Source organism: Mastomys coucha, unplaced genomic scaffold, assembly GCF_008632895.1.
Source record: "Mastomys coucha isolate ucsf_1 unplaced genomic scaffold, UCSF_Mcou_1 pScaffold13, whole genome shotgun sequence".
In the NCBI taxonomy this organism is placed as follows: domain Eukaryota; kingdom Metazoa; phylum Chordata; class Mammalia; order Rodentia; family Muridae; genus Mastomys; species Mastomys coucha.
The window spans coordinates 30,301,348-30,328,744 of NW_022196895.1; the positions used below are offsets into that span (position 1 = coordinate 30,301,348).

A 27,397-nucleotide genomic window follows, 5' to 3' on the forward strand; every position below is an offset into this window, starting at 1 on the left:
AAAATTAATCAAAGAAAACAGTATTTGGGAATAGTCATGATTCTTAAATTGTCTGAAAGTTCCATGAGGTAAAGTTAGGAAATCCTAAGTATGACTAGGTCGCTTCCCCTTGCTGCCATAGAAAAAATGATCCTTACTGCCTGCTTCTGTGACTCTTCTTTTTCTTTCTTTTTCTTGTTTTGTTTTGTTTTTCAAGATAGGGTTTCTGTATGTAACAGAGCCCTGGCTGTCCTGGACTCCATCCTCTGCCTCCCGAGTGCTGGGATTAAAGGTGTGTGCCACAATGCCTGGCCTGCTTCTGTGACTTTTTACACATAACACCATTGAGTTTTATAAACATAGGCTGGAGTCCAGCAATATGGCTCAACTAGTGAAGCCAGACAGCTTGAGTTCCATCCTCTGAGGCTACATGTAAAACAGAGTGCTCATGTCTGTAATCCCAACCCATCACCCCTACCATAAGATGGCAGTCCCACTCACACACAGCACCTTGTCTGAAACAAGAGAAACTCTGCCACAAAACCAGGTCTGAGGAGAGCAGGCTGGAGAGATGGCCATGGCTAAGAGCTCTTACTGCTCTTACAGAGGTCCTGGATTCAGTTCCCAGCATCCACATCAGGTGATGAGAAACTGCTTGTAATTCCAGCTCCAACACCTCTAGAATCCGCATGCCCTTGCCCTCAGACACATACTCTTTCATATGTTACACATGTGTGTGTGTGCACACACATGTGTGTGCACAATTTAAAACAACAAAAATATAGTTTAAACAAATCAATGAAGTCTAAGGAGCAAAGAGATGACAGAAATGTCCTCTGATCTCTATACATGTTCATTTTCTCTCTCCATACCCTCACTAAATTCATATATATATTTTTGTTTGTTTGTTTGTTTGTTTGTTTGTTTTTCGAGACAGGGTTTCTCTGTGTAGCCCTGGCTGTCCTGGAACTCACTCTGTAGACCAGGCTGACCTCAAACTCAGAAATCCGCCTGCCTCTGCCTCCCAAGTGCTGGGATTAAAGGCGTGCACCACCACCACCCGGCCCTATATAATTATTTTTTTAAGTTGGGTTCTTTGCCCAGGAGTAACACACCTTGTAATTACCAACTCCATATTAGCAGGCCTCTGAAGTCTCTCACACAATACACTTAGACACATACTATGGCTCATGTGCCACTCAGAAACAAGTCACCTAAAGTGAAGACTCAATGCACCAGGACAAACATTGTCAACAAAACCAAAGGCTTCATAACTATAATATCTATGTCAAGTGTGGCTTAACTTTGGCCAAGTGTGATGGTCTATGCCTAAAATCCCAGGACATGAGAACCGAGGCAGGGGGATAATGAGTTCCAGACCAGTGAGTTACTCATTAAGACTGCTCTCTAAGAGCCAGGGGCTGGGATGTCTGTCAACATGACAGCACATGCATAGCGTGCACACCTGGCTGGTTAGTTAAAGCTACATGACAGGTAACAGAGGGAAATTAATAGTACTTCTAGCTCATGTTCACAAAACACGGCAAATGCCTCCATTATACTGGGCAGGGGGCACCTTATCTGAGAGATACAGGACATCCTGCACAAAGCTAATGTGTTCAGAGCTGATTTAATAAAGGAAAATGCTAACACCAGATTTTCTTCACTACATGAGGTTACTGCATGAATCTACGGGACACACAAAGCCATGTGGGATACATCTTACTGAAACCCAGACCAGGGACCAGTTCCCACACCCCGATCAAAGCCTTGAAAGGGCTACTGTTACTTCTGCTCCCTATCTGTAAGAGTGGGAATTACCATCACATTTACATAACAGGATTGTTCTGAACATTAAATGAGCAATATTAGTAAAGACCTTAAACAAAGACATGTGTAATGTCCAGTAAAATAAAACACTACACAAGTATCCACCAGCTGTGTAAGAGTAAAATTCTTGAGGCTGGAGAGATGGCTCAGCGGTTATGAGTTCACACTGCTCTTGCAGAGGATCAGAGTCCCGTGTGGGACACCCTCGGGTGGCTCACAAGTACCTGTAAGTTCAGCTTCAGGTGCTCCAGCACTTCTGGCCTCTTCCAGCACCCACACCATGTTCACATACCCCTGCACAGACACACCATTTAAAATAATAAAAATAAATCTTTTCAGGAAAAAAAAAATCCTTTTTGTCTTTAAGAGAAGGTCTCACCCCGGCTGGGCTAGAATCCACTATGTAGACCAGGATGGCTCTGGCTCAGAGCTCGCCTTGTCTCCACCTTTACAGTGCTGGGATAAAAGATATATGTCATCATGCCCAGAGAAAATAAAATTCTTTATTCTGGTACCTTGAGTTTAAATTGGGGTGGAGAACATTAAGAAAACAAAATAACACGTTCCCAAGGTGGATGTGAGATTTCAAAACTTTTAAATACAGATGCCATAGTGATGAACTCTAAACATGTTTACAGTCTGTAAGATTAACACTAACAAAAGTCAAAAAGGTGCTGTTACATTCTTGTGTAGTAACTGAGGGCTGCAGGTCAAGCCTGGCCTCTAGCCTCTGTATAACCTTGGGAAATACATCAACTCTGTCTCCCCTCCTTCTTCCTCTGTGTGTGTGCACATGCATGCATGTGTGTGTGTGTACGCGTGCATGTGTGTGCACTGGGTGTGCGTGTGTGTGTGTGTGTGTGCGTTTCCTCTTGGACTATCATTTCTCTCTCCTCAACATCTCTCCCTCTCCTTCCTCTCCTTTCCCCACCCCCTGTCTATTTTCTTTGGGAGAGCAAGGCAGAGCCTCAGACCGGCCTCACAGCCGCTGTATAAACATGTCTACTGTCTAGTTCTAGTGGATCTGTGATCCACTTTCTAAGTGCTAGGACTGTACATGTGTGCTCACCATGCCTGACCACAGAGTATCACTTCAAACTAAAAGGGGCTGTGGGTTAGCTCAGTGGTGGTATGCTTTAGTAGTACCCACAAGGCCCTGTGCTCAACCCCCTACAGAAAACAAAAACCAAACCACACTCAACACTCAAGGACCTTGGTTTGTATCTGACCTCTAAGGCTGAATTCTAGCAACTCGGGGAGAGTGGCAGCCTGATTTTTCTAAGCATGTAAGAAATAAAAAGACACAGATGTCTGTGCAGAATTTTAAACCAAAAGCTTCCCGAGTAGGACAGAAAGCCAATCCTCCCTCCCCCTCCTCAGGGCAGAGCAATATTAAACATAGAAAGCCATGTCATTAGACTTTGCATCATGGTTCCACTTGTACACAGAGGCAGGGACGAGACTCACAGCCCTGGCTGGACCAGCGCCACACCACCAAGGGGTCCTTGTAGGTCTCAGGCAACAAGCTTCGTGTATGAAGGTAGAGTCCCATTCTCTGCTGGTCTTGGAGCCTCTGAAAAGCAGGGCTGCACAGTCACAGAAGCCCAAGTGTACGATCCCACCAATGTAAAATGTGCAGAGCACATTCCTTGAGACAGAGTGTTAGCGATGGCTGCCCAAGAGTTGAGTGGGGAGAAGTAGAAATAACCACTGTGGTTTCCTTTTGGGGGTGACAAAAATGTTCAGAACTAGACAGTAGACATGTTTGCACAGATGTGTGAACATGCTGGACACTGAAGTATATACACTGGGCCAAGGGGGGAGGAGAGGTGGGTTTGTCTTTATGACAGGATTCATTGTTGTCCAGCCTTTTCTTATCAGTGAGATGAAGGTAGATCTGTCAACAGTTCATGGTAACAAAAAGGCTGGAATTAGCTTCCAGACTGCCTAGACAGGGTGGTCAGAATGTCTAAACACAGAGAGATTAGGGGGCTCAAAGAGATTCTGTGCATAGAAAAGAAAGACCCACCCCCTGGAAGGAGGCCTGTGGGCAGGCACTGGCTCCCCACTCACCACTGTTTCCCTGCTCCCACATTCAGAGTCCTGACCTGGGGCCAGATGCACCTGAGCCTCGCCCATGAATTTCTCAAGGGGGTGAGTAATGGAAAAAGGCAGGAGGCCAAATACGCTTTTCCAGACTTCATTTCCACACCCTTCAACCTGTAGGCCCAATGCTGACCTTTACATGCAATCTGTATGCCCCTGGGACGGCACAGGGGAAGTCTGTATGCCCTCTATGACAGCACAGGGGAAGTCTGTATGCCCTCCATGACAGCACAGGGGAAGACTGTATGGCCCTGTGACAGCACAGGGGAAGTCTGTATGCCCTCTATGACAGCAGAGGGGAAGTCTGTATGGCCCTCCATGACAGCACAGGGGAAGTCTGTATGGCCCTCCATGACAGCACAGGGGAAGTCTGTATGCCCTCTATGACAGCACAGGGGAAGTCTGTATGCCCTCTATGACAGCACAGGGGAAGTCTCTATGCCCTCTATGACAGCACAGGGGAAGTCTCTATGCCCCTCCATGACAGCACAGGGTTAGTCTGTATGCCCTCTATGACAGCACAGGGGTAGTCTCTATGCCCCTCCATGACAGCACAGGGGAAGTCTGTATGGCCCTCCATGACAGCACAGGGGAAGTCTGTATGCCCTGTGACAGCACAGGGGAAGTCTGTATGCCCCACCTATGATACAGGGGAAAAAAAAACAATAACAAAAGTCGAAAGGCAGAGAAAAAAGGAAATAAATTCTGGCTGACTTTTTAGCAAGATCGCCAATCCCTTCCAGAGATCTCAGGGAAGTCCTATCATGGGACCCTTATTTAAACCCTCTCTCATACCATCAGAAAAAAACCAAAAAACAAAACAAAACAAAACAAAACAAAAAAACAAAAAAACCAACCACCTAGAGTGAAAGGCGCACCTCACTCACCATCAGCATTGCCCTCTGCACACCTGGACCCCTTCGGTACCTGCCCCTTTTCTGTCATTCCCAACCACTCTTTCCTGTCACAGAGCCAAGTGGCGCGGCTACAGCTGCCTCAGGCCATGGCCCACTCCACTTCTGACAGGCTGGTTCCAGCTCACTCCTCAGGTCTTAAATAGCATTGCAGATAAATAGCCAAAGACCCAGTCCTGTTACCCTCTACCACAAAGCTTCTTGACTCTCTTCTTCTGAGAGTTCACCACTCTGTCACTACTTAACCTATTTCTTGCTTGCTCACGGGCAGACTGCTGACACAGAAGGGAGAGTGTGTCTACTTTATTCCTTGACATATCTAAAGGGTGACACTGGCACCTGGTGTATGGCTGGCACTGACATTTGCTAAGCAGATGAACCTCAGATTTGAAGATTGAATATCTGGGGGTACTGAGAAGCACGGTAAGGGGAACAGAGCAACTGAGTGAAGGTGACTGCTGCTTCTGGATTTCCGTACCCCCAAATCAGTTTGATGGAACCCAATACCCAATATCCTAAGACATGGGGACCTTCAGAAGGTGACTAGGGTATAAGGGCTTGCTCGAGCAAGTCTGCTCTCCTCTTCTGCCATGTGACTATAGCACTGGTTGATGCCGTTTATGAAGCATATAACAGTTGTCAGATCAGCTGGTGGCTTGCAGTCTTGAAATTCTCAGCCTTCAGTGGTCAGAATAAAAAAAAAAAAAACCAACCTCACGAATCACCTGCTGTTAGGCTAGCCCAACCAGACTGCAGAAACATAGTGGTGTATGGGATACGGGTGTGACGTAGGCACACATGAGCGTGCGGGTGCATGTGTCTAAGTGCCATGCAGAGGCCAGTGGAGGACTTCCAATGTCTTCCTCCATGTTACCTCCTTGAGACAAAGCTTCTTAGTGAACCAGAAGCTTGCTGGGTCAGCTAGACTGTGATCTAAGCTCCTGAGATCTGCCTACCTCAACCCAGCAATGCTGGGGATGCAGGTGAATAAATGAACGCCCCACCTTTTATGTGGGTGCTGAGGGCTCGTTTTGCATAGACTCTCACTGAGCCTTCCTCCCAACCCCTAGAAACAATGATCTGAGCACTACTCAAAACCATCATTGTTAAAGATTTTCTTTCTTTAAAAACAAACAACAAAAAAAAACTGTACAACCGCAATGGTTACACAATGAACAGACTTGGTTAAATTAACATTGGCTGCTTGGCTGTATACTGACTGTGGTCTGTATGCTGTGTATTGTGTCCAAACCCATTTTTTTCTCGAGCCTCCTACACAGAGCAGAGCCCTGAAGAGGTCTCTAGACGACTCTTGGGAACAGAGGCCATTGTCCCCCATCTTCACACTTACAGGGTGTTTCTGTAGTGTTTCCTACTGCCACTCTGTACCAGAGGCTCTCAACACTTTCAGAGTACTAGAATCCCTTCAAAATTATAAAAGACCGATAAGCCTGCCAAAATCCCCAAGCCCAAGCCATATCCCAGACCAATCAGGACAGGACCTATGGGGAAAGACCCAGACAGCCATCAATACGACTGTCCCTCAGATGACTCCAGTGGTTACGCAAGTCACACAATCCTATGCTGACTTTAAAGGTGAAAAAGTTGGACCTACAGAAAGGCAACATCGTACGAACACACACCAGTGGGGCTGTCTAGTCACTGAGTATTGCTTTCTGGGATTCTGCTTAAATCATTAAGTGTCCTTTATTACGTCTTTGGTGTTTTTCTAACTCTTACTGAAATGCACCACAAGTGTCACTTTGTCTCAGAATATCAAAACAGTGAAGAAAGCATATTCACTTATGGACTAAATGCTAAAACTTGGAAAATCCACCCCGCTCTACTCTTTTTTTTTTTTTTTAATTTATTTATTTTATGTATATGAGCACAGTGTAGCTGTCTTCAGACGCACCAGAAGAGGGCATCGGATCTCACTATGGATGGTTGTGAGCCACCATGTGGTTGCAGGGATTTGAACTCAGGACCTTTGGAGGAACAGTCAGCACTCTTACCCGTTGAGCCATCTCGCCAGCCCCCTACTCTACTCTTTATAGAAATAACCGGCTCTGCTGTTTGAACTTCTAGCAACAGACAGAAACACTTAACATCCTGCAGGCAAGAGGTGCCAGGAATATGCAGTTGATTATGTCGCCAGTGAATATATAAACCAAGAAATAATAAGGCAACTTAAAAATCACTTTGAAATATGACTGACAATGGACCAGCCTAAGAACACCTAAGAGAAAGAGGCTGGTCCCACCCCACTTTCAGTCACATGCACAATGGAGAGCAGCCAGTGCCCTTTGTTGCTGAGCCCAGACCAAGAAACACTTAACCCTTCACAGCTCACATAGAATGTGTCCGTGCCAACAAAGGAGTTCATTTCTCATACAACTATATACCAAGTGGCACCGAAGTAGAAAGCTGCCCCGTCGCGCAGTCTTTTAAGTCCATATTCTAAGGGAGGACTCAATGGGGAAAAGGCTTTCTGTCAAACCTGAGAGCCCCAGTTCAATCCCCAGAACTCACATGGAGGAAGAAGGGAAACACACAGCCCCCCTTTAAAACAATTACAAGTAAAATACACACACAGAGAGTCAGGGAGAGGAATATAGCATGGGGTAATTCTGTTACCATGCACAGTGGCGTACTAGCTATTCTGAATCAAGCTTGCACATCCCCATTTAACATTAAATATCACTAGGAGGGCTTCTCTCTTCCTTTACCTGCAGTGAGAGCCAAACCAACTTTCCCAGTCTGCCTTAGTGATCCTAGGTACCATGACAAAACCCAGATGGTGCAGGTAACACCGGGAGAGTAAAAACCCTTGTCAGCCTGAAGCCTGAGGGATCTCCAATGTCACAAGCAAGCTCGTCGCGTCAGGAGCTGGCCTCTGTCCAGAACAACGAACTGCTAAAAACAAATGTGGAAGGCTAGCCAGGGCAACACTGCCTATAACTTCGGCACTGAGGAGATCGAGGTGGAGAATCAGAAGTTTAAGGATATCCTCAGCTACACAGCAAGTTTAAGGCCAGCCTGGGCTACTTGAGACTGTCTCAAAAAATGAAACATGACACTAACAAAATCCTTTTCTCCCTTCTAGCATAAGCTAAATTCCAATCTGACCAATGATAGTCAGGTGGTGTAATAATTTTATCTTGTGTCTAGGCCTCCAACTGAAATGTTTTTACCCTTTATTTTTATCACTATGGTTAAGAAGTTTCCAAAATGGGTGGTGGCGGCACATGCCTTTAATCCCAGCACATGGGAGTTCGAGGCCAGCCTGGTCTACAGAGTGAGCTCCAGGACAGCCAGGGCTACACAGAGAAACCCTGTCTCGAAAAATCAAAAAAAAAAAAAAAAAAAAAAAAAAAAAAAAAAAAAAAAAAAAAAAAAAGAAGTTTCCAAAAACAAATGTATGAAACCCACCAACTTAGTTATAATATAAAACAAAATTCATCTATGGAGATAAACAACTCTGATTTGAACAGAGAAACATTAAGTTATAAAACAAATATCAGTAGATCCTAGTCGTATGATACATTTTTAATTTAATGACATGAATAATTTATATTACAAAAGAGCTATGTTATGAATGTATTTCATAAAGCTTGTTACGGTGTTTCCAAATTTGCTTTTGATATTTGCCCTTGGGCCCAGAGAAATGGCTCAGCAGTTAAGAGGGATGGCTGCACTTCCAGAGGAGCCAAGGTTGATTCCCAGAACCCCCGTGATGACTCACAACCATCTATAACTCCAGTTCCAAGGGGAGTCCAACAACCCTCTTCTGGCCTCCTCCAGCACCAGGCACACATATGGTACCCAGACATAGGCATAACACACACACACACACACACACACACACACACACATTTTTTTTTTAAATTAAAAAAAGAATAGCCTTAATTTTTGCCATTACCTTTCCTCGAGTGGCATGGAAGCTTTTGGAGCTCAGAGGACAACTTGTTGGAGCTGGCTCTCTCCTACCGTGTGACTGGCTGGGAGTGGAACTCTGATTGTCAGATTTGGGGCAATCATCAAACCACTGAGCCATCTCACCGGCCCAATAATTAGCCTTTTTTAAAATCAAAAAGTTAATCCAGGCTGGAGACTCATATCCGCAATCCCAGTACTAGAAACGCTAAGGCAAGGTGAGGTCAGCCTTTGATACAAATCGAGTTCCCAGCCAATCGGGGCTTCAGTGTGAGACCAGGGGTCAAGAAGTCAATCAAGTCAAAATCCTTCACCTGTCCTCACTGTAACTCTAAATGAATTAAGTTCTAACTGATTGGGTTTAACTGTGAACAAAACCATATGGTGTTAATAACCAAGGCATCCATGGGATGCAATTCACTCCCAGTAGCTGCTGAGCTCCACTGAGCCACCAGTGCTGCCTAGATATGGTCACCTCCACGTCAGTATAATCTAATATAAAACACGTTAGGCTAGCTGAACAAGGTAAGGCTCCCAAATGTGTAACCTTAGGCAGTACCTTAAAGGTGCTTCGACTTCTGGCTAAACCGCGCAAAACAAGCCCTGAATGGGGATCCGGTTGTGGAGGGGAAAGTGCGGGCCGCGGGGTGAGTCACTTACGAGACATAGGCTGGGTAGCCGAAACCTATCAGGTTGCAGAGGAGAGAGGCTCCATAACCGAACACCAGATACAAAGCCACCAGTCCGATGACACCTGGAGACAGAAGAGAAGCGGGTTGGGTGGCAGGGCAGATATTCTAAAGGGACAGCCCCCGCCCACACCCACACTTAGAGGTTAGGCCTTTCCTAGGCGGTTTCCTCCTGCCTCGAATTCAGGAGAGAAACGACCACAAGGAGGTCGGGCCTGCCCATCCACCGGACGCGTTTTGCTTGGAGACACTGGAGAGTCCTATGCCTCTCCTCCCTAGGCAGAGCTCTCCTGAGCTGGGCATTCTGAGCAGTCCCCTGCCTCAACTCCCTGGGATAGGGTCCGTCTAGGCTGAGCATACCGAGCAAGCCCCAGCCTCAACTCCTTGGACAGGGCCCGCCTGGGCTGAGCATACCGAGCAACCCCGGCCTCAACACCCTAGGGAGGAGGGCTGGGCTGGTTTGGGCATACCCAACAGTCCCCTGCCTTTCCTTTCTCCCGGCTGGGAAGTCCAGCTCGGCTAGACCCGGCTCCGGAGCGCGGGCGCGGACTGTACACGCGAGGCCCGGCTGCCCGGGTGGGGGTGGGGTCCGGGAGCTTCCCCCGCCCCCCCGTCCCCCGCTAGACACCGCGCCCGAAGCTGTGGGTCCCGGGACAGGCCGGCAGAGGCGACACGTCAGCGTCCGGCGGTCCCTCAGCCTCCGGCTCCCAGGCCCTGCTCCACGCGCCAGGAGCCTCCCGCCCGTCCTCCGTCCCTGCCCCGCGCCGCACCCGGGGACCCGCCGCCCACCGAGCGCGATGAAGCTCCGGTTCACTCCGGTCTTGGCCTCGAGCTTGGCCAGGAGATCGGTCATGCAGTTCTTCTCGTGCAGGAACCGGTCGAACCTCTCCCTCATGGCTGCGGACATGGCTGGGCCGTTCGAGCCGCCCGGGATGCTCCGCAGCCGGCTGGACGCGGAACCCAGCTGACCGGGGCGGGGCGGGGGCGGGCGGGCGGCGCCGCGGCGCGTGCACGAGGTTCCCGGGCGCGCGCCCAGGGCGCGCCCCCGCCCTACCCCAACCGAGCACTCACCGCAGCTGCCACGCCCTACCCAGCTCACAGCGCTGGGGCCCCCGCTGTGAGCAGTTGGACCTGCCTGGGGCCCGCCTGACTTTTTTAAAAATCTAACCGGTGACCTTACTGCCCGCCACAGAGTTAAGACAGGTTTGGTAGACATACTGCCGTGCTACACCTTCGAAGGCAATATTTAACCTAAAAATGGCAGTGGTCTGGGTGCAGGCTCTGCTTCCCTCCTGTGCCAGGACTCAGCAGAGTTTTGAAAATTCCCCTGGAGAAAGCTCACATGCCCTCCTCAAGGGCACACTAATTTCAAGCAAGCCTCCCGGTGGGCTTTTGTTACCTTGAGAGCTAAGGGAAGGGAAGTGTTTCCTAGCTCTACCGTGGAAGTGGCAATCTTCGCTTCCCTAAATGCACAGTCACCCGGAAGAAGAGGTGGTCCCGGAGTGTAAGCGGGGGTGCCCCAGGTTCCTCCACATAAACCTAGGCTCTAGTGGTCTTTCACCCGAATTTCTTCAGAACACTCTGAAATCGCCCTTTCTCCCCACCCCTGCCAAGTTTTCCTCGTTACATAAGACACAAGAGCCTTGGCAGTATAGAACTCTGCTTCTCAGTGAGAATGTGAGGTCCCTAACATTCTTTCTTGATCCTAAACCCTCCACTTCCAGATTGAGTTATTGTCTTCCATGGGAATGAGTACAAATAGAATATGCTCACTCCATATTTCTCATCTGCAAGTTCCTTCTCTTTTTTTCCCTGAGGGTCTTAAATTAACTTTTTCAGCTGCCCCTACCAGTACCCAGTTAATCACTGTAGGAATTGAACCATAAAGTTAATAGCATTGTTATAAAAAGCATCCACACCCAAAAGTCCATTAGCCCACAATTACTTTTCAATGTTGTAGTCAGAGGAACCAAATGTGGGTCAAAGCCAGGCATGGTTTTGCACAACTTGTAATCCCAGCTCTTGGAAGATAAGGCAGGAGGATCAAGAGTTCAAAGACAGCCTCGATTATATAGAGAACTTGAGGCCAGTCTGAGACCCTTTTGAAAAGCAAGCAAGTAGAGCTAAAGAAATGGCTCAGTGGTTAGGAGCACATACTGTTCTTGCAGAGAATGAAGCTCAGTTCCCAGCACCCAGCTTATAACTCCTGTTCCAGGGGATCCAGGCCTTCTTCTGGGCTCCTAACACCTGTACTCATATGCACTTGCTCGCTTGTGTGGGGATACACACACACACACACACACACACACTTAAAAATTAAAAATAAATCTAAAACAAAGAAATCTCACTGTTTTCAGAATAAAAATTTGAAAACAGCCACAACCAAACAACCCAAAAAGTGAGCTGAATTGTGCTGTGTCTGCCCCTTCACCCTCTGGTGACTTCTGTTTTCTAAAGAATGGCCTCATACTGGGCAGGTGGCTCCGTCAGTAGAAGTCTTGCTAGGCAAGCATGAGATAAACAGCCCGAGTGACAGTATTCCACCCCTGTGGGGTAGATGCTACATCTCATAGCCAGCCAGCCTGACTGAACTGGTGAGCTCCAGATTCAGTGAGAGTCTCTGACCCTCAAAATAAGACAGAAAACTGTTGAGGCAGACACGGGAAAGTGAGAGTAGACACTGACCACCCCTGTCCTCCACAAACCCCTGTGCACACATGGCTGCAGTGTGTAATGTGCCTGTCCTCCACACACCCAGTGCACACATGGCTGCCATATGTAATGTGCCGGTTTGAATGAGGAATTTTCCCCATAGGCTTATGGATTTGAATACTTGGCTCCCATTTGGGGCTAACATTGAATGAGAGGAATATTACCGATTTTTTTTTCCTTTAGATAATTGCAGTCGGACTGAAGAAGCATAGGACCCTTAGCTCATGCAGTCCTCACAAACCTTTTATAGATGAGAAATGATATAAAATACAAGAGCCCTGTTGTAGGTCTTAAACTAGCCGCCCATTTCTTTTATCTAGTATGCCATGTTCCGGGGCCAGCCACTGTTAGTCCTGGGGACCCCAGACCACACTACTGTCTAGAAAGCTAGGGTAGACTTGGTCCGGGCAGGAGCAGGTTACCTTTGGCAGCTCCAAGGAAGGAAGTCAGCTTGACATGGGGTGACTCTAGTGCTGCTGGTACACCTGCCGTGAGGTGGAGAGGGTGTCCTGGAGAGCTGTGGCGTGGGTTGGCTTTTGCAGGGCGAAGGAGTTTGAAGTCATTTTGGTTCTGTGCCTGGAGGAGGCAGAGCATAATTTGCTGGATAATCTTTACTGAGTACCCACTCTGATCTGTAGGTCCTTTATTGGCACCGGGCGTCTGTGAGACAACCAGCCTCGACAGAAGACCCTCAGCCCACAGGGACACTCCCATAGTGTCCTCTTTCCGCTGGAGGAACCTTACAATGGCCCACATCTAAAGGACAGGGGACAGGCAAGCAGCGTCTGAGATGCTCCATGCTAGACTGGCTGGAGGAAAGTGGAGAGGCAGAATGCAATGTAGGAAACTTTTATCCAGCAGGTCACAAACACACATACAAAGACATGAAGGTGAGAGGAGGACTTGGGAAAAGAAGGGTTTGGTGGGAGAGGGGAGGAAATAAGAGAAGGTAATGGGGGAAACTGGTTAAAAATATATGAATATATATATACATATATGTGTGTATATATATATGTGTGTTTCTATATATTATAAAAGAATGTATATATACATTCATATACATGTATATATAATATATGACATATACATATATATGAAATTGTAAAAGAATAAGTAAAATTTTTAAAATTAATAATTTTTTTTAAAAAATGCACATTAGAGTTCTTTTTGCTTGTATGTGTGTGTGACGGTGCAGATCCCCTGGAACTGGAGTTAAAGATAGTTGTGAGCTGCCATGTGGGTGCTGGGAATTGAACCCAGGTCCTTTGGAGAAGCAGCCAGGGCTCTTTAACCACTGAACCATCTCTCCAGCCCCAAGTAAAAATTTGAAAGCAGTATGAAAAGAAATAGAATGTAGCCGAGCATGGCGGCACACTTAAAAATCCAGCCTTCGGAAGGGAGAAGCAGGAAGATCCAACGTTTGAGGGTATTCTCCTTGGCTACATGGGTCTGAGGCCTAGCCTGGGCTACATGGGAGTATCTCAAAAAGACAAGACAGGACTAGGAAGATGGCTCAGGTGATATAGAGCCACCACGCCTGACGACCAGAGTTGACTCCCTGGAGCCCTCATAATGGTGGGAAGAGAGAAATAAGTCCATAAAGTTGCCCTCTGACCCCCACACAAGTGGTATGGCCTGTTTGCCCCTCTCTTTCATGCACATCTCACGAAGAATAAGTAAAACTTCTATTAAGAAAATGTAAAAATTCCCATGCTTCATTGAATACCTTTGAATAAGATTGCTTTTCTCATTTATCTGATTTTAAACATTTTTCTACTGAAAAATTTAGACAAAGCTTCTTGTTATATTTTTTTTTCATTTATCAACTAGGGGATTAGATTTTAGAAAACCAGTACTCACAATGGAGAACAAACCACCATGAGTAACCTCTAGTTCGGCTAAAGTATTTTTATTCTAAATGGACTGCCATGTGTCATGGCTATTGCTTACAGATCCATAGAATTTTTTCAGTAGGCATGAAAGTGTTCTTTATTTCTCGCTCTCGTTTCTTAGTCATACCCGTCCAGGGACATCCAGGAAAAACAAGCCACAGGAAGGTTGTTTCTCTGTGACCGTGACTTGTCAGTCTAGTTCTTGACAAACCCTGCATTTAGATTTCATCCTTGACCGCAACTGTTCACTGGCCATGGGCTATGAGTCCCACCCCAGAGAACAGGCCAGATTTGCCTAATGGTATACAAAGTGGCAAGCAACTTTGACTGTCTCCTGCCACGCCCTCAGGGCGTGTGGGGTATGTTCGTGAGTGCCTGTGGTGCAGTGCCAGCGTTCAGAGGCTAGAGGAGAGTCTCCGTGGCTTACTGTCTGCCAGTCACCTCTCAGGCCTTTGGGGCAGGGTCTTACGGTTAACCTGGAACTAGGCTGGTGTCAGCAAGCCTGGGGAGTAGTCCTGTCTGTCTCCCACAGCAAGAGGGTTATAAGCACTCTTGGGACTAGTCCCCCCCCCCCAATGTTGGTGCTGAGAATTTGAACTGAGGATCTCACGCAAGTAGTCTCACCCACTCAACCACCTGCCACGCAAACCTCTTTTCATTGAAGAGGAGAAGCAGAAGGAGTTTATGTGTGCACTTCTCTCCATGCCTAGGCATCAAGAAAAACGGAGTTCACGTGAACAAAGAAACTGCGAGGCATTTCACTTTCTGTTGCTGCTGTACCAACCCCATCACAAATGTGGGGGCTTCACACAGCGTAAGGATATTACCTCAGAGTTTGCGTCAGAAGTCTGACCCAAGTCTTACCGGGCTAAAATCAAGCTCTGATTTTCAGGGCTTGGTTCCTTAGACTCCAGGGCTGGGAGTCCTTGGAGACTCAGGGAAATACTATTACTTTGCTTCTTTGAGTGATTGACAGAGTTCTGTTCCTGGGGTTCTAAGACTGAAGTCCCCATTTCCTTCCTCTTTTTCGGGGCTAGCAGCAGTGGGATGAATTCCTCTCATACTTCAGGTCTCTCTTCCCTTTCCTTCTGCCTCAGCACTGTGGCCCGTCTATTTTCTACTTAACGAATTTTAAGAAGATTTATTTTCATTTTTATGTGTATGAATGTTCTACTTGCATATATGTATGTGCATCACACATGAACTGCACCTGGTGCCTGCAAGAGACCAAAGAGGCCTGAGTCCCTGGAACCAGCGCTAACAGAGGGTTCTGAGCCACCATGTGGATGCTGGGGATGGGACCTGCCACCATGTGGATGCTGGGGACAGAACCTGCCAGCATGTAAATGCTGGGGACAGAACCGAGGTTCTCAGCAAGAACAGCAAGCGTGCTCAACTGCAGCATCTCTCCAGCACAGCCCTTCTTCCTCTTTTTAAGTTGATTCATCTCTGGTATTTGTTGCACTAGCAGAAAGCTGGCGGGATGTGTAAGAAAACGCAGCCATGGGTTCTGATTATTAGGACACGGATCTTTTGGGAAGAGGTTTACTCTTCTCTCTACACAATGACTTTACATGAGGCCTCATATGCAGCCTCCAGCTCTCTGTAAAGAATGAACGTGTTGAGATCTGACCGCTCGTGGAGCCAGCCCAGGCATGTACCAGCTTGTGCTGTAGATCCTGGGACTGACAGCCTGGCTCCATTCTTTACTAGCTGGAAGCTCTTGGGAAGGTTCATGACCTACAAGAACCCAGCTTTTCTTAGCATACAAAATGAGGGTAATGTTAGCACCTTCTTCATGGATTGTTGGAAGAGATGAGACACTCCATAAAGAGTGCTTCTAGCCCCCTGCTGATGTTAATGATGCTCTGCTCTGCTTGCAGACAGAAACCTAGTGTTGCTGTCTTCTGAGAGGCTTCATCCAGCAGCAGATGGAGGCAGATGACCCAAGGTCAAACATCAGAGAGTCTTGTGGAAGAGTCGAGGTTAGAAGTGAGCAAGTTGGAGGGGTCAAGGACACCACCAGAAGACCCATAGAGTCAACTAACCTGGGACCATGGGGGCCTTACAGAGCCTGGGCCACCAACTAGGGAGCATGCAGAAGCTGGACCTAGACCCCCCACACACATTTGTAGCAAATATGCAGCTTGCTCTTCATGTGGGTCCCCTAACAAGGGGAGTAGGGAATGTCTGTTCCCTGCCATTGGATCCCCTCTCCCCACCCCCTATTTGAACTGCCTGGTTGGATGTGGGAGAGGTTGTGCCTAGACCTGCTAGGACTAGATGCCTCAGGATGGGGTGGTACCCAAGGAGGGGTTTCCCCTTCTCTGATGAGAATGGGAGGAGGCAATGGGAGGAGGGATTTGTAAGGGTAGGACTAGGAAGAGAGGAGGGAGGAAGGCTGGGATTGGGATGTAAAGTGAATTTAAAAAGCGCTTCTAAAAGACCTGGCCTTCAGAAGCTCTGAAGAAGTATGAGCTATGTCCAAAAGACTCACACAAAAATGGAGTAGACATCAGAAGAATTAATGCCCGAATCACTAACACCTTGTCCAGTGTTGTTTTTGGCGAAGAGTTCTGTGAATTCAAGGCTGTCCTTGAACTCACTATGCAGCCAAGGATGATCTTGAACTCCTGATCCTCCTGCTTGAACCTTCCAAATGCTGGGATCACAGGCATGTAACATCGCACTCCTTTTATACTGTGCTAGGAACCAGAGCCAGGGCTTCATACACGCAATTGAGCTACATCCCTAGCCTTTTAATCTGTTTTTGTTGTTGTTGTTGTTGTTGTTGTTGTTGTTGTTGTTTTGATCCATGGATTTGATATCTATGCATGTGAGTCTGGTTTTTGTTAAATTCACTAAACACTGTGACCAAAAGCAACCTGGGGAAGAAGCAGTTAATTTCCTCCCACAAGTGACAGTTCCATCATCAAGGGAAGCCAAGGCAGGAACTCAAGTTGACAAGCAAGATTAGCCATCACACTCTGAAAAATCAAAACGTTCTAGAAAAATAAAATAAAATAAAATTGTTGATCTCCCATTTAGCCCTTGGACTAGCCAGTGCCCAAGGGAAATCCAGGCTTGCCAGATGTGGGCAAGGAACTAACCTAACACCATTTGTTGTTGAAGCAGGCTGTTCGCTGGCACACAGCAAACTGGCTGGTATGGCTCTTTATCGCTGAGCTGTCTCCAGACTTCCTGCTTCTTTGCTCTCTGACTTGCAGCCATTTGGGGAGGTGTTTTGGCTCACACTCCATCAGCTCTTGGACATAAATCATCACACGACCTTGCCAGTTGACTCAAGGACATGCTGCTTCTTTTGAATTTAGAAATAACATTTGCTCCATGAGGAGATCTGCGGTGTGGTTCCACAGGAACGAATAAACCACACAGCCTTTCCAGTCCTGAAAGATGGCTTCTCTAAAGCTGGTGCTGACAGACTTATAGCTAGCTGCAACTGGAGGGATTATGAATTAGTTTTGTTCAAACAGACTTTTTCTCTCCTTTTTTTTTCTAGCAACTCTTCCATCTATACAAAACAAACAAACAAGAAAAAAAAAAGTGTGCTAAGCCAGACATGGTGGTTCAAATGTGTAATTCTAAGCACTTGGGAAGCTGATGCAGAAGGTTTGTCATGTCAAGAATAACATGGGCCACGTAAAGCCAGCTTGGGTTGCAGAGCGAGCTTGTCCTTTTAGAACGTCAAAAGCTGCTGAAAGTAACACTTCATCAGTCTAAACTCAAGTGTAAATTAATTAGTCAGAAAAAGAAATCGTGCTGCTGTTGATCTGAGTTTAAGACACTCTAGTGGCCAAATCCTTTAGCTCTGCCCCCTTGCTTCTCCCTCACCCTGTGACAGAATTAAGAAGAGATGCTGTGTGGCATCCTCAAATACTTTGTCCTCCACAGTAACTTCCCTCCTCCATGTTCCTCATCAAGCCTGCTATCCCAGACCAAACCTCACGTTGTGGGATTCCCTACCACCCCTTGAAATGACTTGAGTCAAATATTTGGCTTAGTTTGGGGGATTTCTCTGAAGGTTCTCTCCTGGGTCTCCCTACCCTGCCATGGCAGCTACCTCTCTCTCTCTCTCTGTCTCTCTCTCTCTATATATATATATGGCAAGATTAGCCATCACACTCTGAAAAATCAAAATGTTCTAGAAAAAATAAAATCAATATATCTTGAGATATATATATATATAAAGTTCTATTGTATGTACATTGGCATTTTGCCTGCATGTGTGTCTGTGTGAGAATGTCAGATCCCCTGGAACTGGAGTTACAGACAGTTGTGAGCTGCCACATGGGTGCTGGGACTTGAACCTGTGTCCTCTGGAAGAGCAGCTGGTGCTCTTAACTGCTGAGGCATTTTTTTCTCCAGCTCTGTCTCTCTTACTCTTTTTTTTTTTTTCCAAGACAGTGTTTCTCTGTCTGTCTTGGACCTCACTCTGTAGACCAGGCTGGCTTCCAACTCAGAAATCCACCTGCCTCTGCCTCCCATGTGCTGGGATTAAAGGCGTGCACCACCACACCTTCTTCTTCTTCTCTTGCCCGGCTTCTCTTACTCTTATTTAGCCATAGCTCTAACAAAACTTCGTCTCAGGTGTTAATGGGAAGCATCCCATCCATGCTGTCTCTGATACAATGCTCTGTCCCTTTTTAATGCTTCCCCACCTCGAGGCCAGATCATGGTTCTCATGATCACATGAGCCTCTCTTGCTACTTCTCTTATTTTAATATATGCACGCTGTCTCTAAACCACAGCAACTGAAATCCTTTATAAAATATTATGAAAGTCACAAGGGATCCTCTAACTTGATGATCATTTTTATACATATAGTTTGGAATTAAAAGCATCATTAGTTATAATGGCAACTTCTAATTGCATACAATAGCAAGTGAATAGATATTATATACAATATATTAAGTAAGACACTGGCACATGAAATAGAATAATGTGGTGTAAGGGGAAGCCCTCCATCTCTCTCTCTCTCTCTCTCTCTCTCTCTCTCTCTCTCTGTGTGTGTGTGTGTGTGTGTGTGTGTGCGTGTGTGTGTGTGTGTGTGTGTGTGTGTGTGTATAAGGTGAGGTTACTTACAACTCATGTCTTTGACATATAGGAAGACATTTACATCTAAGCTATTTGATATCAAGTTCAGAGCTTTTACTTTATACTAAGAAATGTCAGAGCTAGACACGGTGGTGCACATCCTTAATACCAACACTGGGGAAGCAGATGTTGGAGGATATATTCAATAAACTACAAAAGACGTATGTTTCTTTGTTTGATTGATTTTTTTTTTTTTGAGACAGAGTTTAAATATAACTGTGTAGCTATGTAGCCCTGGCTGGCCTGGAACTCCCAATGTAGACCCAGCTGACCTTGAACTCACTGGGATCTGCTTGCTTCTCCCTCCTAAGTGCTGGGGTTAAAGACAGCCTGACCTAGAACTTGCTTATGTAGTCCAGGCTGATCTTGATCCGGGCGGAAAGCTCCCTGCTCTGCTCTCCTATGTGCTGAGATCATGTGTGAGCCATCATCAGTCGCAGAATAATATTTTTCTAAAATAAAATATTTAGAGTTACCTCAAATCAATTTTTCAATTCATTCTGATTCAGAAGAAAACTTTTAAAATTACCTTGGACTGAAAACCAGCAGCAGTTTATGTACCATGATGCTCTAGATTGCATCTACCCTTGGGGAGTGGAGACAGCCAGCCAGCTTGGGATTTGACTAGTAAAAGTGTTGTGCCAGCAAACGTTCATGACCCCCAAGGAGCCAAATCGAATACAATCGAGTTAGGGTCTCTTTATTCAAGCTCACTTGGGCCACACCACTGTCTCTGACTCGGGAGAATGGGAGGGTGCAACCCCAAGCCCAGTTTCAGGCAAGTATTTATAGAGGCAAGAAGGGGGTATCTAGCCTAGTACACATCAGATTGAAGAGCCGTTATGGCTTTTAACATAATTGGCTGTCGCTGGGAGTCAATAAACTTCTGCTTTCCTCCTGTGGTGTTTGGTAGGATGTGAAGTGTCAGAAGCAGGCTTGTAACCTGGAGGTGCAGATTTGTTAGGGAATAACTTGGAAATTGGTGTTAGATGCAGGTCTTGTTGGAAGGTAGTCTGGAAACTGGTGCTAGGTACAGGCTTGCTAGTTAACTTGAGTTCAGCTTTAGGTCAGGTTCTCTAAGATGCAGTCTGAACCCAAAAGATTTGGTCTCTCAAAAGTATCAGTAATTATTTGGTGTAGACAGTTGGGGTTATGACCTCTAGAGGACAACTGGACATGGGTGGCTTTTTTTTTTTTTAAGGACAACTTAATGTGAGACCAAAGAATAAGAAGGTCAGGTCTATCACACACAAAACTGATTCCAGAAAGCACCTTTCCACTCTTGAAGGATCCAATTACTTAGAAATATTTGCTAAAGGTTTTACAATATTTTCAGAAAACTAATGAGTCACACTTGACCTTAGCCAAGGCTGTGAAGTGAAGCAGTTGAAAGAAATGAGTATGGATTGTTTGCACTTACTCCTTCAACAGCGATTTACTAAGAACCTACCATCTGCCAGGCATGGAAGAGACAGACACAGGAATCAGGAGAGGTAAGACCCAAGCTCTGCGGCTCTCACAGTAAATAGTAACTGCAACAGCATTTGGGATCCATTTTGAAGCTTCAAAGAAACTTTACTCACTTAGTATTTAAATTTTTCTCCTCTCTAAATAAAAATAAACTGTTATCAATAAAATCCCTCAGTGGGGGAATGTGGGGGTATGTGTGCAAATGTATGCACATGGAGGCCAGAGGTCAAACGTGAGTGGCATTCCTCAGAGTCTTATTTGTTTGCTTTGGTTTTTTTTTTTTTTTTAGAGACAAGGTCTCTCATTAGTTTGAAACTTGTGGTGGCTTCAATAAGAATGCCCCTCCCCTTCCCCATAGTCTCATCTATTTGAATGTTTAGTCATCAGGGAATGGCAATATTTGTAAGGGTTTGAAAGATTAAGGGGTTTGGCCATGCTGAAGAAAGTGTGTCAATGGGGGTGATCTTTGAGGTGTCAAAAGCCTGTGCCAAGCCCAGAATCTGAGTCTCTCTCTCTCTCTCTCTCTCTCTCTCTCTCTCTCGCTCGCTCGCTCGCTCGCTCGCTCGCTCGCTTGCTCTCGCTCTCGCTCTCTCACTCTCACGCTCTCTCTCTCTCTCTCTCTCTCTCTCTCTCTCTCTCTCGCACTCTCTCACTCTCACGCTCTCTTGCTCTCTCTCTCTTTCGCTCTCACTCTCTCGCTCTCTCTCTCTCTTGTTCTCGCTTTCTCTTTCGCTCTCGCTCTCTCACTCTCACGCTCTCTCTCTCTCTGCCTGTAGACCAGGATGTAGTTCTCAGCTACTTCTCCAGCACCGTGTGTGCTGCTGTGTTCCCGACCATGATGTTAGGATGAAGCCTCTAAAACCATAAGCAAGCCCTCAGTGAAATGCTTTCTTTGATAAGAGTTGCCTTGGTCATGGTGTCTCTTTGCAGCCACAGAACAGTGATTAAGACACAGCTCACCAGCTTGGCTAGGGTGGCTAGCCAGTGAGCCCCTGGAACACTGTGTCTCCACCCCTTGGCACTGGGACTACAAGCCCACACAAGCGTGGCCGGGAATCAAACTCAGGGCCACAAAAACTTGACCAACAAAGCCATCTCCCAGGGTCCCAGTCTGACTCCTTTCACTGTCAGATACCATTTGACTCTTTCCCAGCGGCACTGAGCTCTATCAGCAGCAAATACTGTTCTACTCTGTCCGTCGGCTTTCCTTTCTCTCTCCCCAAATCCCATGGGAGTTGAGAAAGCAGAGACCTTTGGTTGAGTTGTTGTTTTTCTGCATCTAATGATAAATACCAAGAGTTGGAAAACTACCCTCTGTGAGGGGAGGGGGTACGCATTCCTCACTCTCCTGGGACTTCCCTGGGAGCCCCACTTGTGAATTAGTCAGACCCCTGAGCACTAGGAGACAGAGGTCATCAGGGACCTGACCCAGCACCTGACCACAACTCTTTTATCTTACAGGGAAACACTTAGAACTGTATAAATAGACACTTGATTGTTCTATTTCAGTGCAAAACGTGTTAGCAGCTATGAAAGCACAGGGTTAATGTCAGTTAGCAATAAGATCCTGGCATGCTCTCCTATGAGTAACTCTGGGGAAAGGAAGTTAGAGCAGAGCTTAGTGGCCACCCTGAAATAACTCTGGGTGTGCATCCTGGGGCAGACAGATCAGGCCCCAGGCAAAGCTACAAAGTGAGCAAATCCACGAACTCATCTGTTTTACATATGTCTGCAGAGGGCTGTGTTGGGCCAAGAGTGCAGATTCCTGCCTGAAATTTTTCAACTTCTTTTTCCTGACTTCTCACCCTGCCCTGTCCCCCTCACTCACACAGACAGTACACTAGAAACCCTTGCCCTTCGCTCTCTTAAAAAAGAAAACAGATTTTATTCTATGTGTATGGGCGTTTTGTCTGCAGGCATCTCTGTGCACTGCATGCATGCATTGTCCATGAAAGCCAAAAGAGGTCGTTGGATCCCCTAGACCTGGAGTTACAGATGGTTCCAAGCCACCATGTGGTGCTACAAATTGAACCTGGGTCCTCTGCATGAGCAGCCGGAGCTCTTGACCACTGAGCCATCTCTCCAGCCCCACCCCCTTTTGCTCTGTTGATTTCTTTTACTAAAAGCTTTTTAATTAGCTGTACACTGGGAAGAAAATGATGGTCAAGTCATATTAATGTATAGCTTAAACATTGTACTTTTTTGGGAGGGAGGCGGGGGACAGGGTCTCGCTGTGTAGCTCTGGGCAATCAGGGGCTTGCTTTGTTGATCAGGTTGACCCTGAACCCTTAGAGATCCACCTACCTCTGCCTCCCAAGTGCTGGTCTGAAAGGCACCCACCTGTACTCCCAGACGTAGCAGCTTGCTCTTTTCCGAAGTGTTTACATTTTAGAGAAGGGATGCCTTCAGTCTGAAGCAATGAAACTAGTGAGAGCACTCTAGGTACCAGTAAATGAACAGTGGGAGCACTTCCCTTGGGTACATCTGAGCCTGCATCAGCAAGAATAAGGCCCGGCCTGAGCTTGTGTCCTGAATACAACGTTTACTTTTTTTTTTTTTAAGGTTTATTTATTTATTATATCTAAGTACACTGTTGCTGTCTTCAGACACACCAGAAGAGGGCATCAGATCTCATTACGGATGGCTGTGAGTCACCATGTGGTTGCTGGGATTTGAACTCAGGGCCTCCAGAAGAGCAGTCATTGCTCTTAACCGCTGAGCCATCTCTCCAGCCCCCAATGTTTACTTTTATATATGGACTTAGCAAACCAGTCCAATTACTTTTTTTTTTTTTGTCTTAGTATTATTAGACTAAAACATTTCAAGCCATAGGGAACATGTCTTTTTTTTTTTTTTTTTTTTTTTTTAAGTCTGTAATTAAAGAAAACTTCTTATGGCTTTCAACCCTTACTCTGTCGCATAGTCATCTAGTTCTTACTAGAGTGCTTGCAAATGCACATTTTAAAACTGAAATAAAAAATGTACAGGGTTAATTATGGGTACATATAGGATTTCTAGCTGCGATGGAGCTGGTGGTGTGGTTTATTTAGTTAGTTATTTCTAATAAATCCAGCAATCGCAGGAGACATGGAAGCTTCCAGAGGAGGAAGACATAAACCACAACCTCTTGTTTTCTTCCATCTTTAAATTGATTTCCTTTTTATATCCAAAGCACGGGGCTACAAATAAACCTCCCAAGGTGAACAGAGTGAGAAGACTGTCTGCGGTGTCCTCCAGCTGCTGCTTTCGGTCGCTCTGAGGTGCTGCTTACCAAGGCCACCAGCATGCAGACCAGGGCCACCAGCAGGCAGACCAGGGCCACCAGCAGGCAGACCAGGGGCACCAGCATGCAGACCAGGGCCACCAGCATGCAGACCAGGGCCACCAGCAGGCAGACCAGGGGCACCAGCAGGCAGACCAGGGCCACCAGCATGCACACCAGGGCCACCAGCATGCATACCAGGACCACTAGCAGGCAGACCAGGGCCACCAGCATGCACACCAGGGCCACCAGTGTGCACACCAGGGCCACCAGCATGCACACCAGGGCCACCAGCAGGCAGACCAGGGCCACCAGCATGCACACCAGGGCCACCAGCATGCACACCAGGGCCACCAGCAGGCAGACTCAGGCCTGGCTGAGGAGCAGAGCTTTCCCAGGAACCTCCACACGATTTTCTTCTCCAGGGATAAGTAAATACTCTCCTACTCTGGCCTTCATTGTCTTTGTAAATCAGCTTGAAAGATAGACCAGCGGATAAAGGCACCTGCTGCCAAGCCCAAAGACCTGAGTTCAAACCCCAGGGCCCACATGGTAGAAGGTAAGAACACACTCCTACAAAGTTCTCTGAGCTTCATGCCTGGGTCATTGCGTTCACACATACACATACACACAAATAAACTTTTTCACAATACAATGGAAAATCTGCTTTCAGAAAAATACAGACTTCACCCATATGGTGTCCCTTCTGCCAAGTATATACAGAGGGCTTGAGGTACAGTAGCAGCTGGGGTAGAGCACATGGGGCAGTCTCCAGATGTGTACTATGTGTGTCTGAAGAGGAATACACACTTATCGAAATGGAGCTTATGTGTAGCTGCAGTGAGGGATGTCAGTTCATTGAATTCTAGCCACATGGATATGGTTTTCTTTCTGCTGTGAGCCTATCTCTCCTCTACACACAGCCTTGCTTTTATGACTACCCTAGTTTTTATTTTATTTTATTTTTTTTATTCCCTTCTTTTTCTTTTTCTTTTTTTTCTTCTTCTTGAGAGGCTATAGTATTGGGAATAGTTATGGGGTATTTGAAGATAGGGCAGGGGTTAGAGAAATAGCGCACTAATTAAAACCACCGGTAGCTCTTCAGAAGACACGGGCTCAATTCTTAGCATTCACATAGCAGCTTACAATCATCTGAAACTATAGCTCCTGGGCCTCTGTGGGCACCAGGCACAGATGTGATGCACAAACACCCGTGCCTGTTAAATAAGGAAGTTGCAGTAAAGGGGCTGGAGAGATGGCTCAACGGTTAAGAGCGCTGGCTGCTCTTCCAGAGGTCCTGACTTCAATTCCTAGCAACCACATGGTGGCTCACAACCATCTGTACCTTCAGTTCCAAAGGATCTGACCCTTTCTTCTGACGACTTCAAGTACCAGGTATGCATGTGGTGCACATACATGCATGCATGTGGTGCACATACATACATGCAGGAAAAACACCCGTGCACATAAAAACAAATGAATATTTAAAAACAGAAGTTGAAGTAAAAAATAATGTATTAAAAAGAAATCATTACAAATTGCTATCAAATAATTACATTTTATGGATTTCATATGGAGTGTGCTTAATTAGGGGTCAACTACATTTTATTTTTCCTTAGAGCATTTATCACTAACTGCTGTAGTGTGGACATGTTGCCAGAACTGTGTGCAGGAAAGCTGGTCCCTGAGCAGCCGCACTGAGAGGTGACATCTTTGAGAGAATATTGGGGTGAGGCCCCTATCCTCATGAAGAGTTAATCCATTGGTGGACTACTGGATTGCTAGGGCCCAACCTCGCTATAAAATAATGGCTCTAACGGACTTGCTCTGCTTCTCTTGCCACTGAGTGAGGTGACAAGACCCTCCCCAGAAGCCAGCACTGTGCTCTTGGACTTCTAAAACTCTCCAGAAGTGTGCACCAAGTAAACTCACTTGTGGGGTCGGTTATGAGACAAGTCTCATGTAGCCCAGGCGGGCCTTGAACTTGTTATGTAACGGAGACTGATCTCAAACTCCTGATCTTCCTGCTTCCATCTCCACTGTGCTGGGATGGCAGGCTGTGCCTAGCCTCTTCCCTTTGTAAATGAGCCAGTCTGTGGTACTCAGTTATGGCACCAGAAAAGGGGATGCTGGGGCTGTATCATTCATGTATTGGTTTTTCTCTCAGTACGATGTAAATTCTCTGAGGACTAGACGTTGGTTTCATTCTCTGTTGTACATCAAATGGGTGCCTTCTTCAACCTGCGTCACGGGTCCTCGGCTTAACCACGTTCCCATTCCAATTCTTTTTCCTTAACAGTAACCGTATCTTGACACTTGCTGTTAGCAAGGAGGAGTTCCATCACCTCCTATCCATTCCTAAACCCTGAAGCTTAATTTGTCTTTTTTTTTTTTTTTTTAATTATATCTCAAGATGGCTGAGTAGGCAAAGGTGTTTGCCTCCAAAGCCTGACAAACTGAGTTCAGTCCTCAGGGTATGCGTGGTAAGAGAGGACTAACTCCCACAAGCTGTTCTCTGACCTCCACACAAATACCATGTTGTGCACACAAATACACAACAGCAACAATAATTTCTGAAGAGAAGGGAAGGAAGAGAAATAGATACAATATATAGCTTCATATTGAACAAATGGGGAGGAAAGAATACATTGTTGAAAACCCTAGACCTTCAGACTTGCGAAACAGAGGACTCTGAAGGGAGCTGGCCTGGATGTCCCCCTCCTGAGGACTAGCTTTCATGGTACCAGAGGATGCCATGCAAGTTTCCAAAGTGGGGACGCAGTCAATATTTCTACCCAGCTATGATGCCTACGAACCATGACAGTAACCAGCAAGGCACAGTAACCCTAAGAATGTGGTCATGGCACACACACTGTGGCAGTAACCAACAGCTCTCTAACTGACTGAAGGCACACTCAACAAGAGGGAAACATGAACCCTGGTACTGGAAACCTGGTGGGGTGTGGATCTTGGAGGAGACTCTAATATGTCCTAAAGAAGAGAGAAAAGAACTAATAATAAGAATAGTAAGACCAGAGCCCATTAGACCTAGATCACTATGTATTAACTGAAGAACTCACTTACTCCAAGATCAAAACCATCTGTTTCATGAGTACCTATGCCATAACCAAGCAATAAGACAATGGTTCAAGAGACACGAGCAAAACCAAATGTAAGTGTGTGTGTGTGTGTGTGTGTGTGTGTGTGTGTGTGTGAAGAATATATGGGGCTGTTAACAGCATTTAATGGATTTTATAGCAGAGAAGTGAAATTTAAAATGAGAAGCCAGCCTGGAGAGATGTTTCAGCAGTTAAGAGCACTTGTTGCTCTTGCAGAGGACATGGGTTTAATTCCCAGCATCCACGTGATTGTTTACAACAATCCATAACTCCAGTTCCAGGGGATCAGATCCCCTCTTTTTATACCAGGCACACACATGGTGTACATTCATAAAATAAGAACCATTGTTTAGGATAAAAGCAAAATTAAAAA

The 27,397-nt window shown here is 46.3% G+C and overlaps 1 protein-coding gene across 1 annotated transcript in view; it reads right to left on the reverse strand.

The window, feature by feature from the left end:
- Reep5 (receptor accessory protein 5) overlaps window positions 1-10,459 on the reverse strand; it is a 32,255-nt gene extending 21,796 nt beyond the window's left edge. The window contains exons 1-2 of the mRNA XM_031365292.1: window positions 10,244-10,459; window positions 9,426-9,519 (exon numbers count right to left, since the gene is read on the reverse strand). Coding sequence (XP_031221152.1) covers window positions 9,426-9,519; window positions 10,244-10,361 — 212 coding nt within the window. The 5' untranslated portion in view covers window positions 10,362-10,459. The remainder of the gene's footprint in view (window positions 1-9,425; window positions 9,520-10,243) is intronic.
- Between the last annotated feature and the right edge of the window lie 16,938 nt (window positions 10,460-27,397).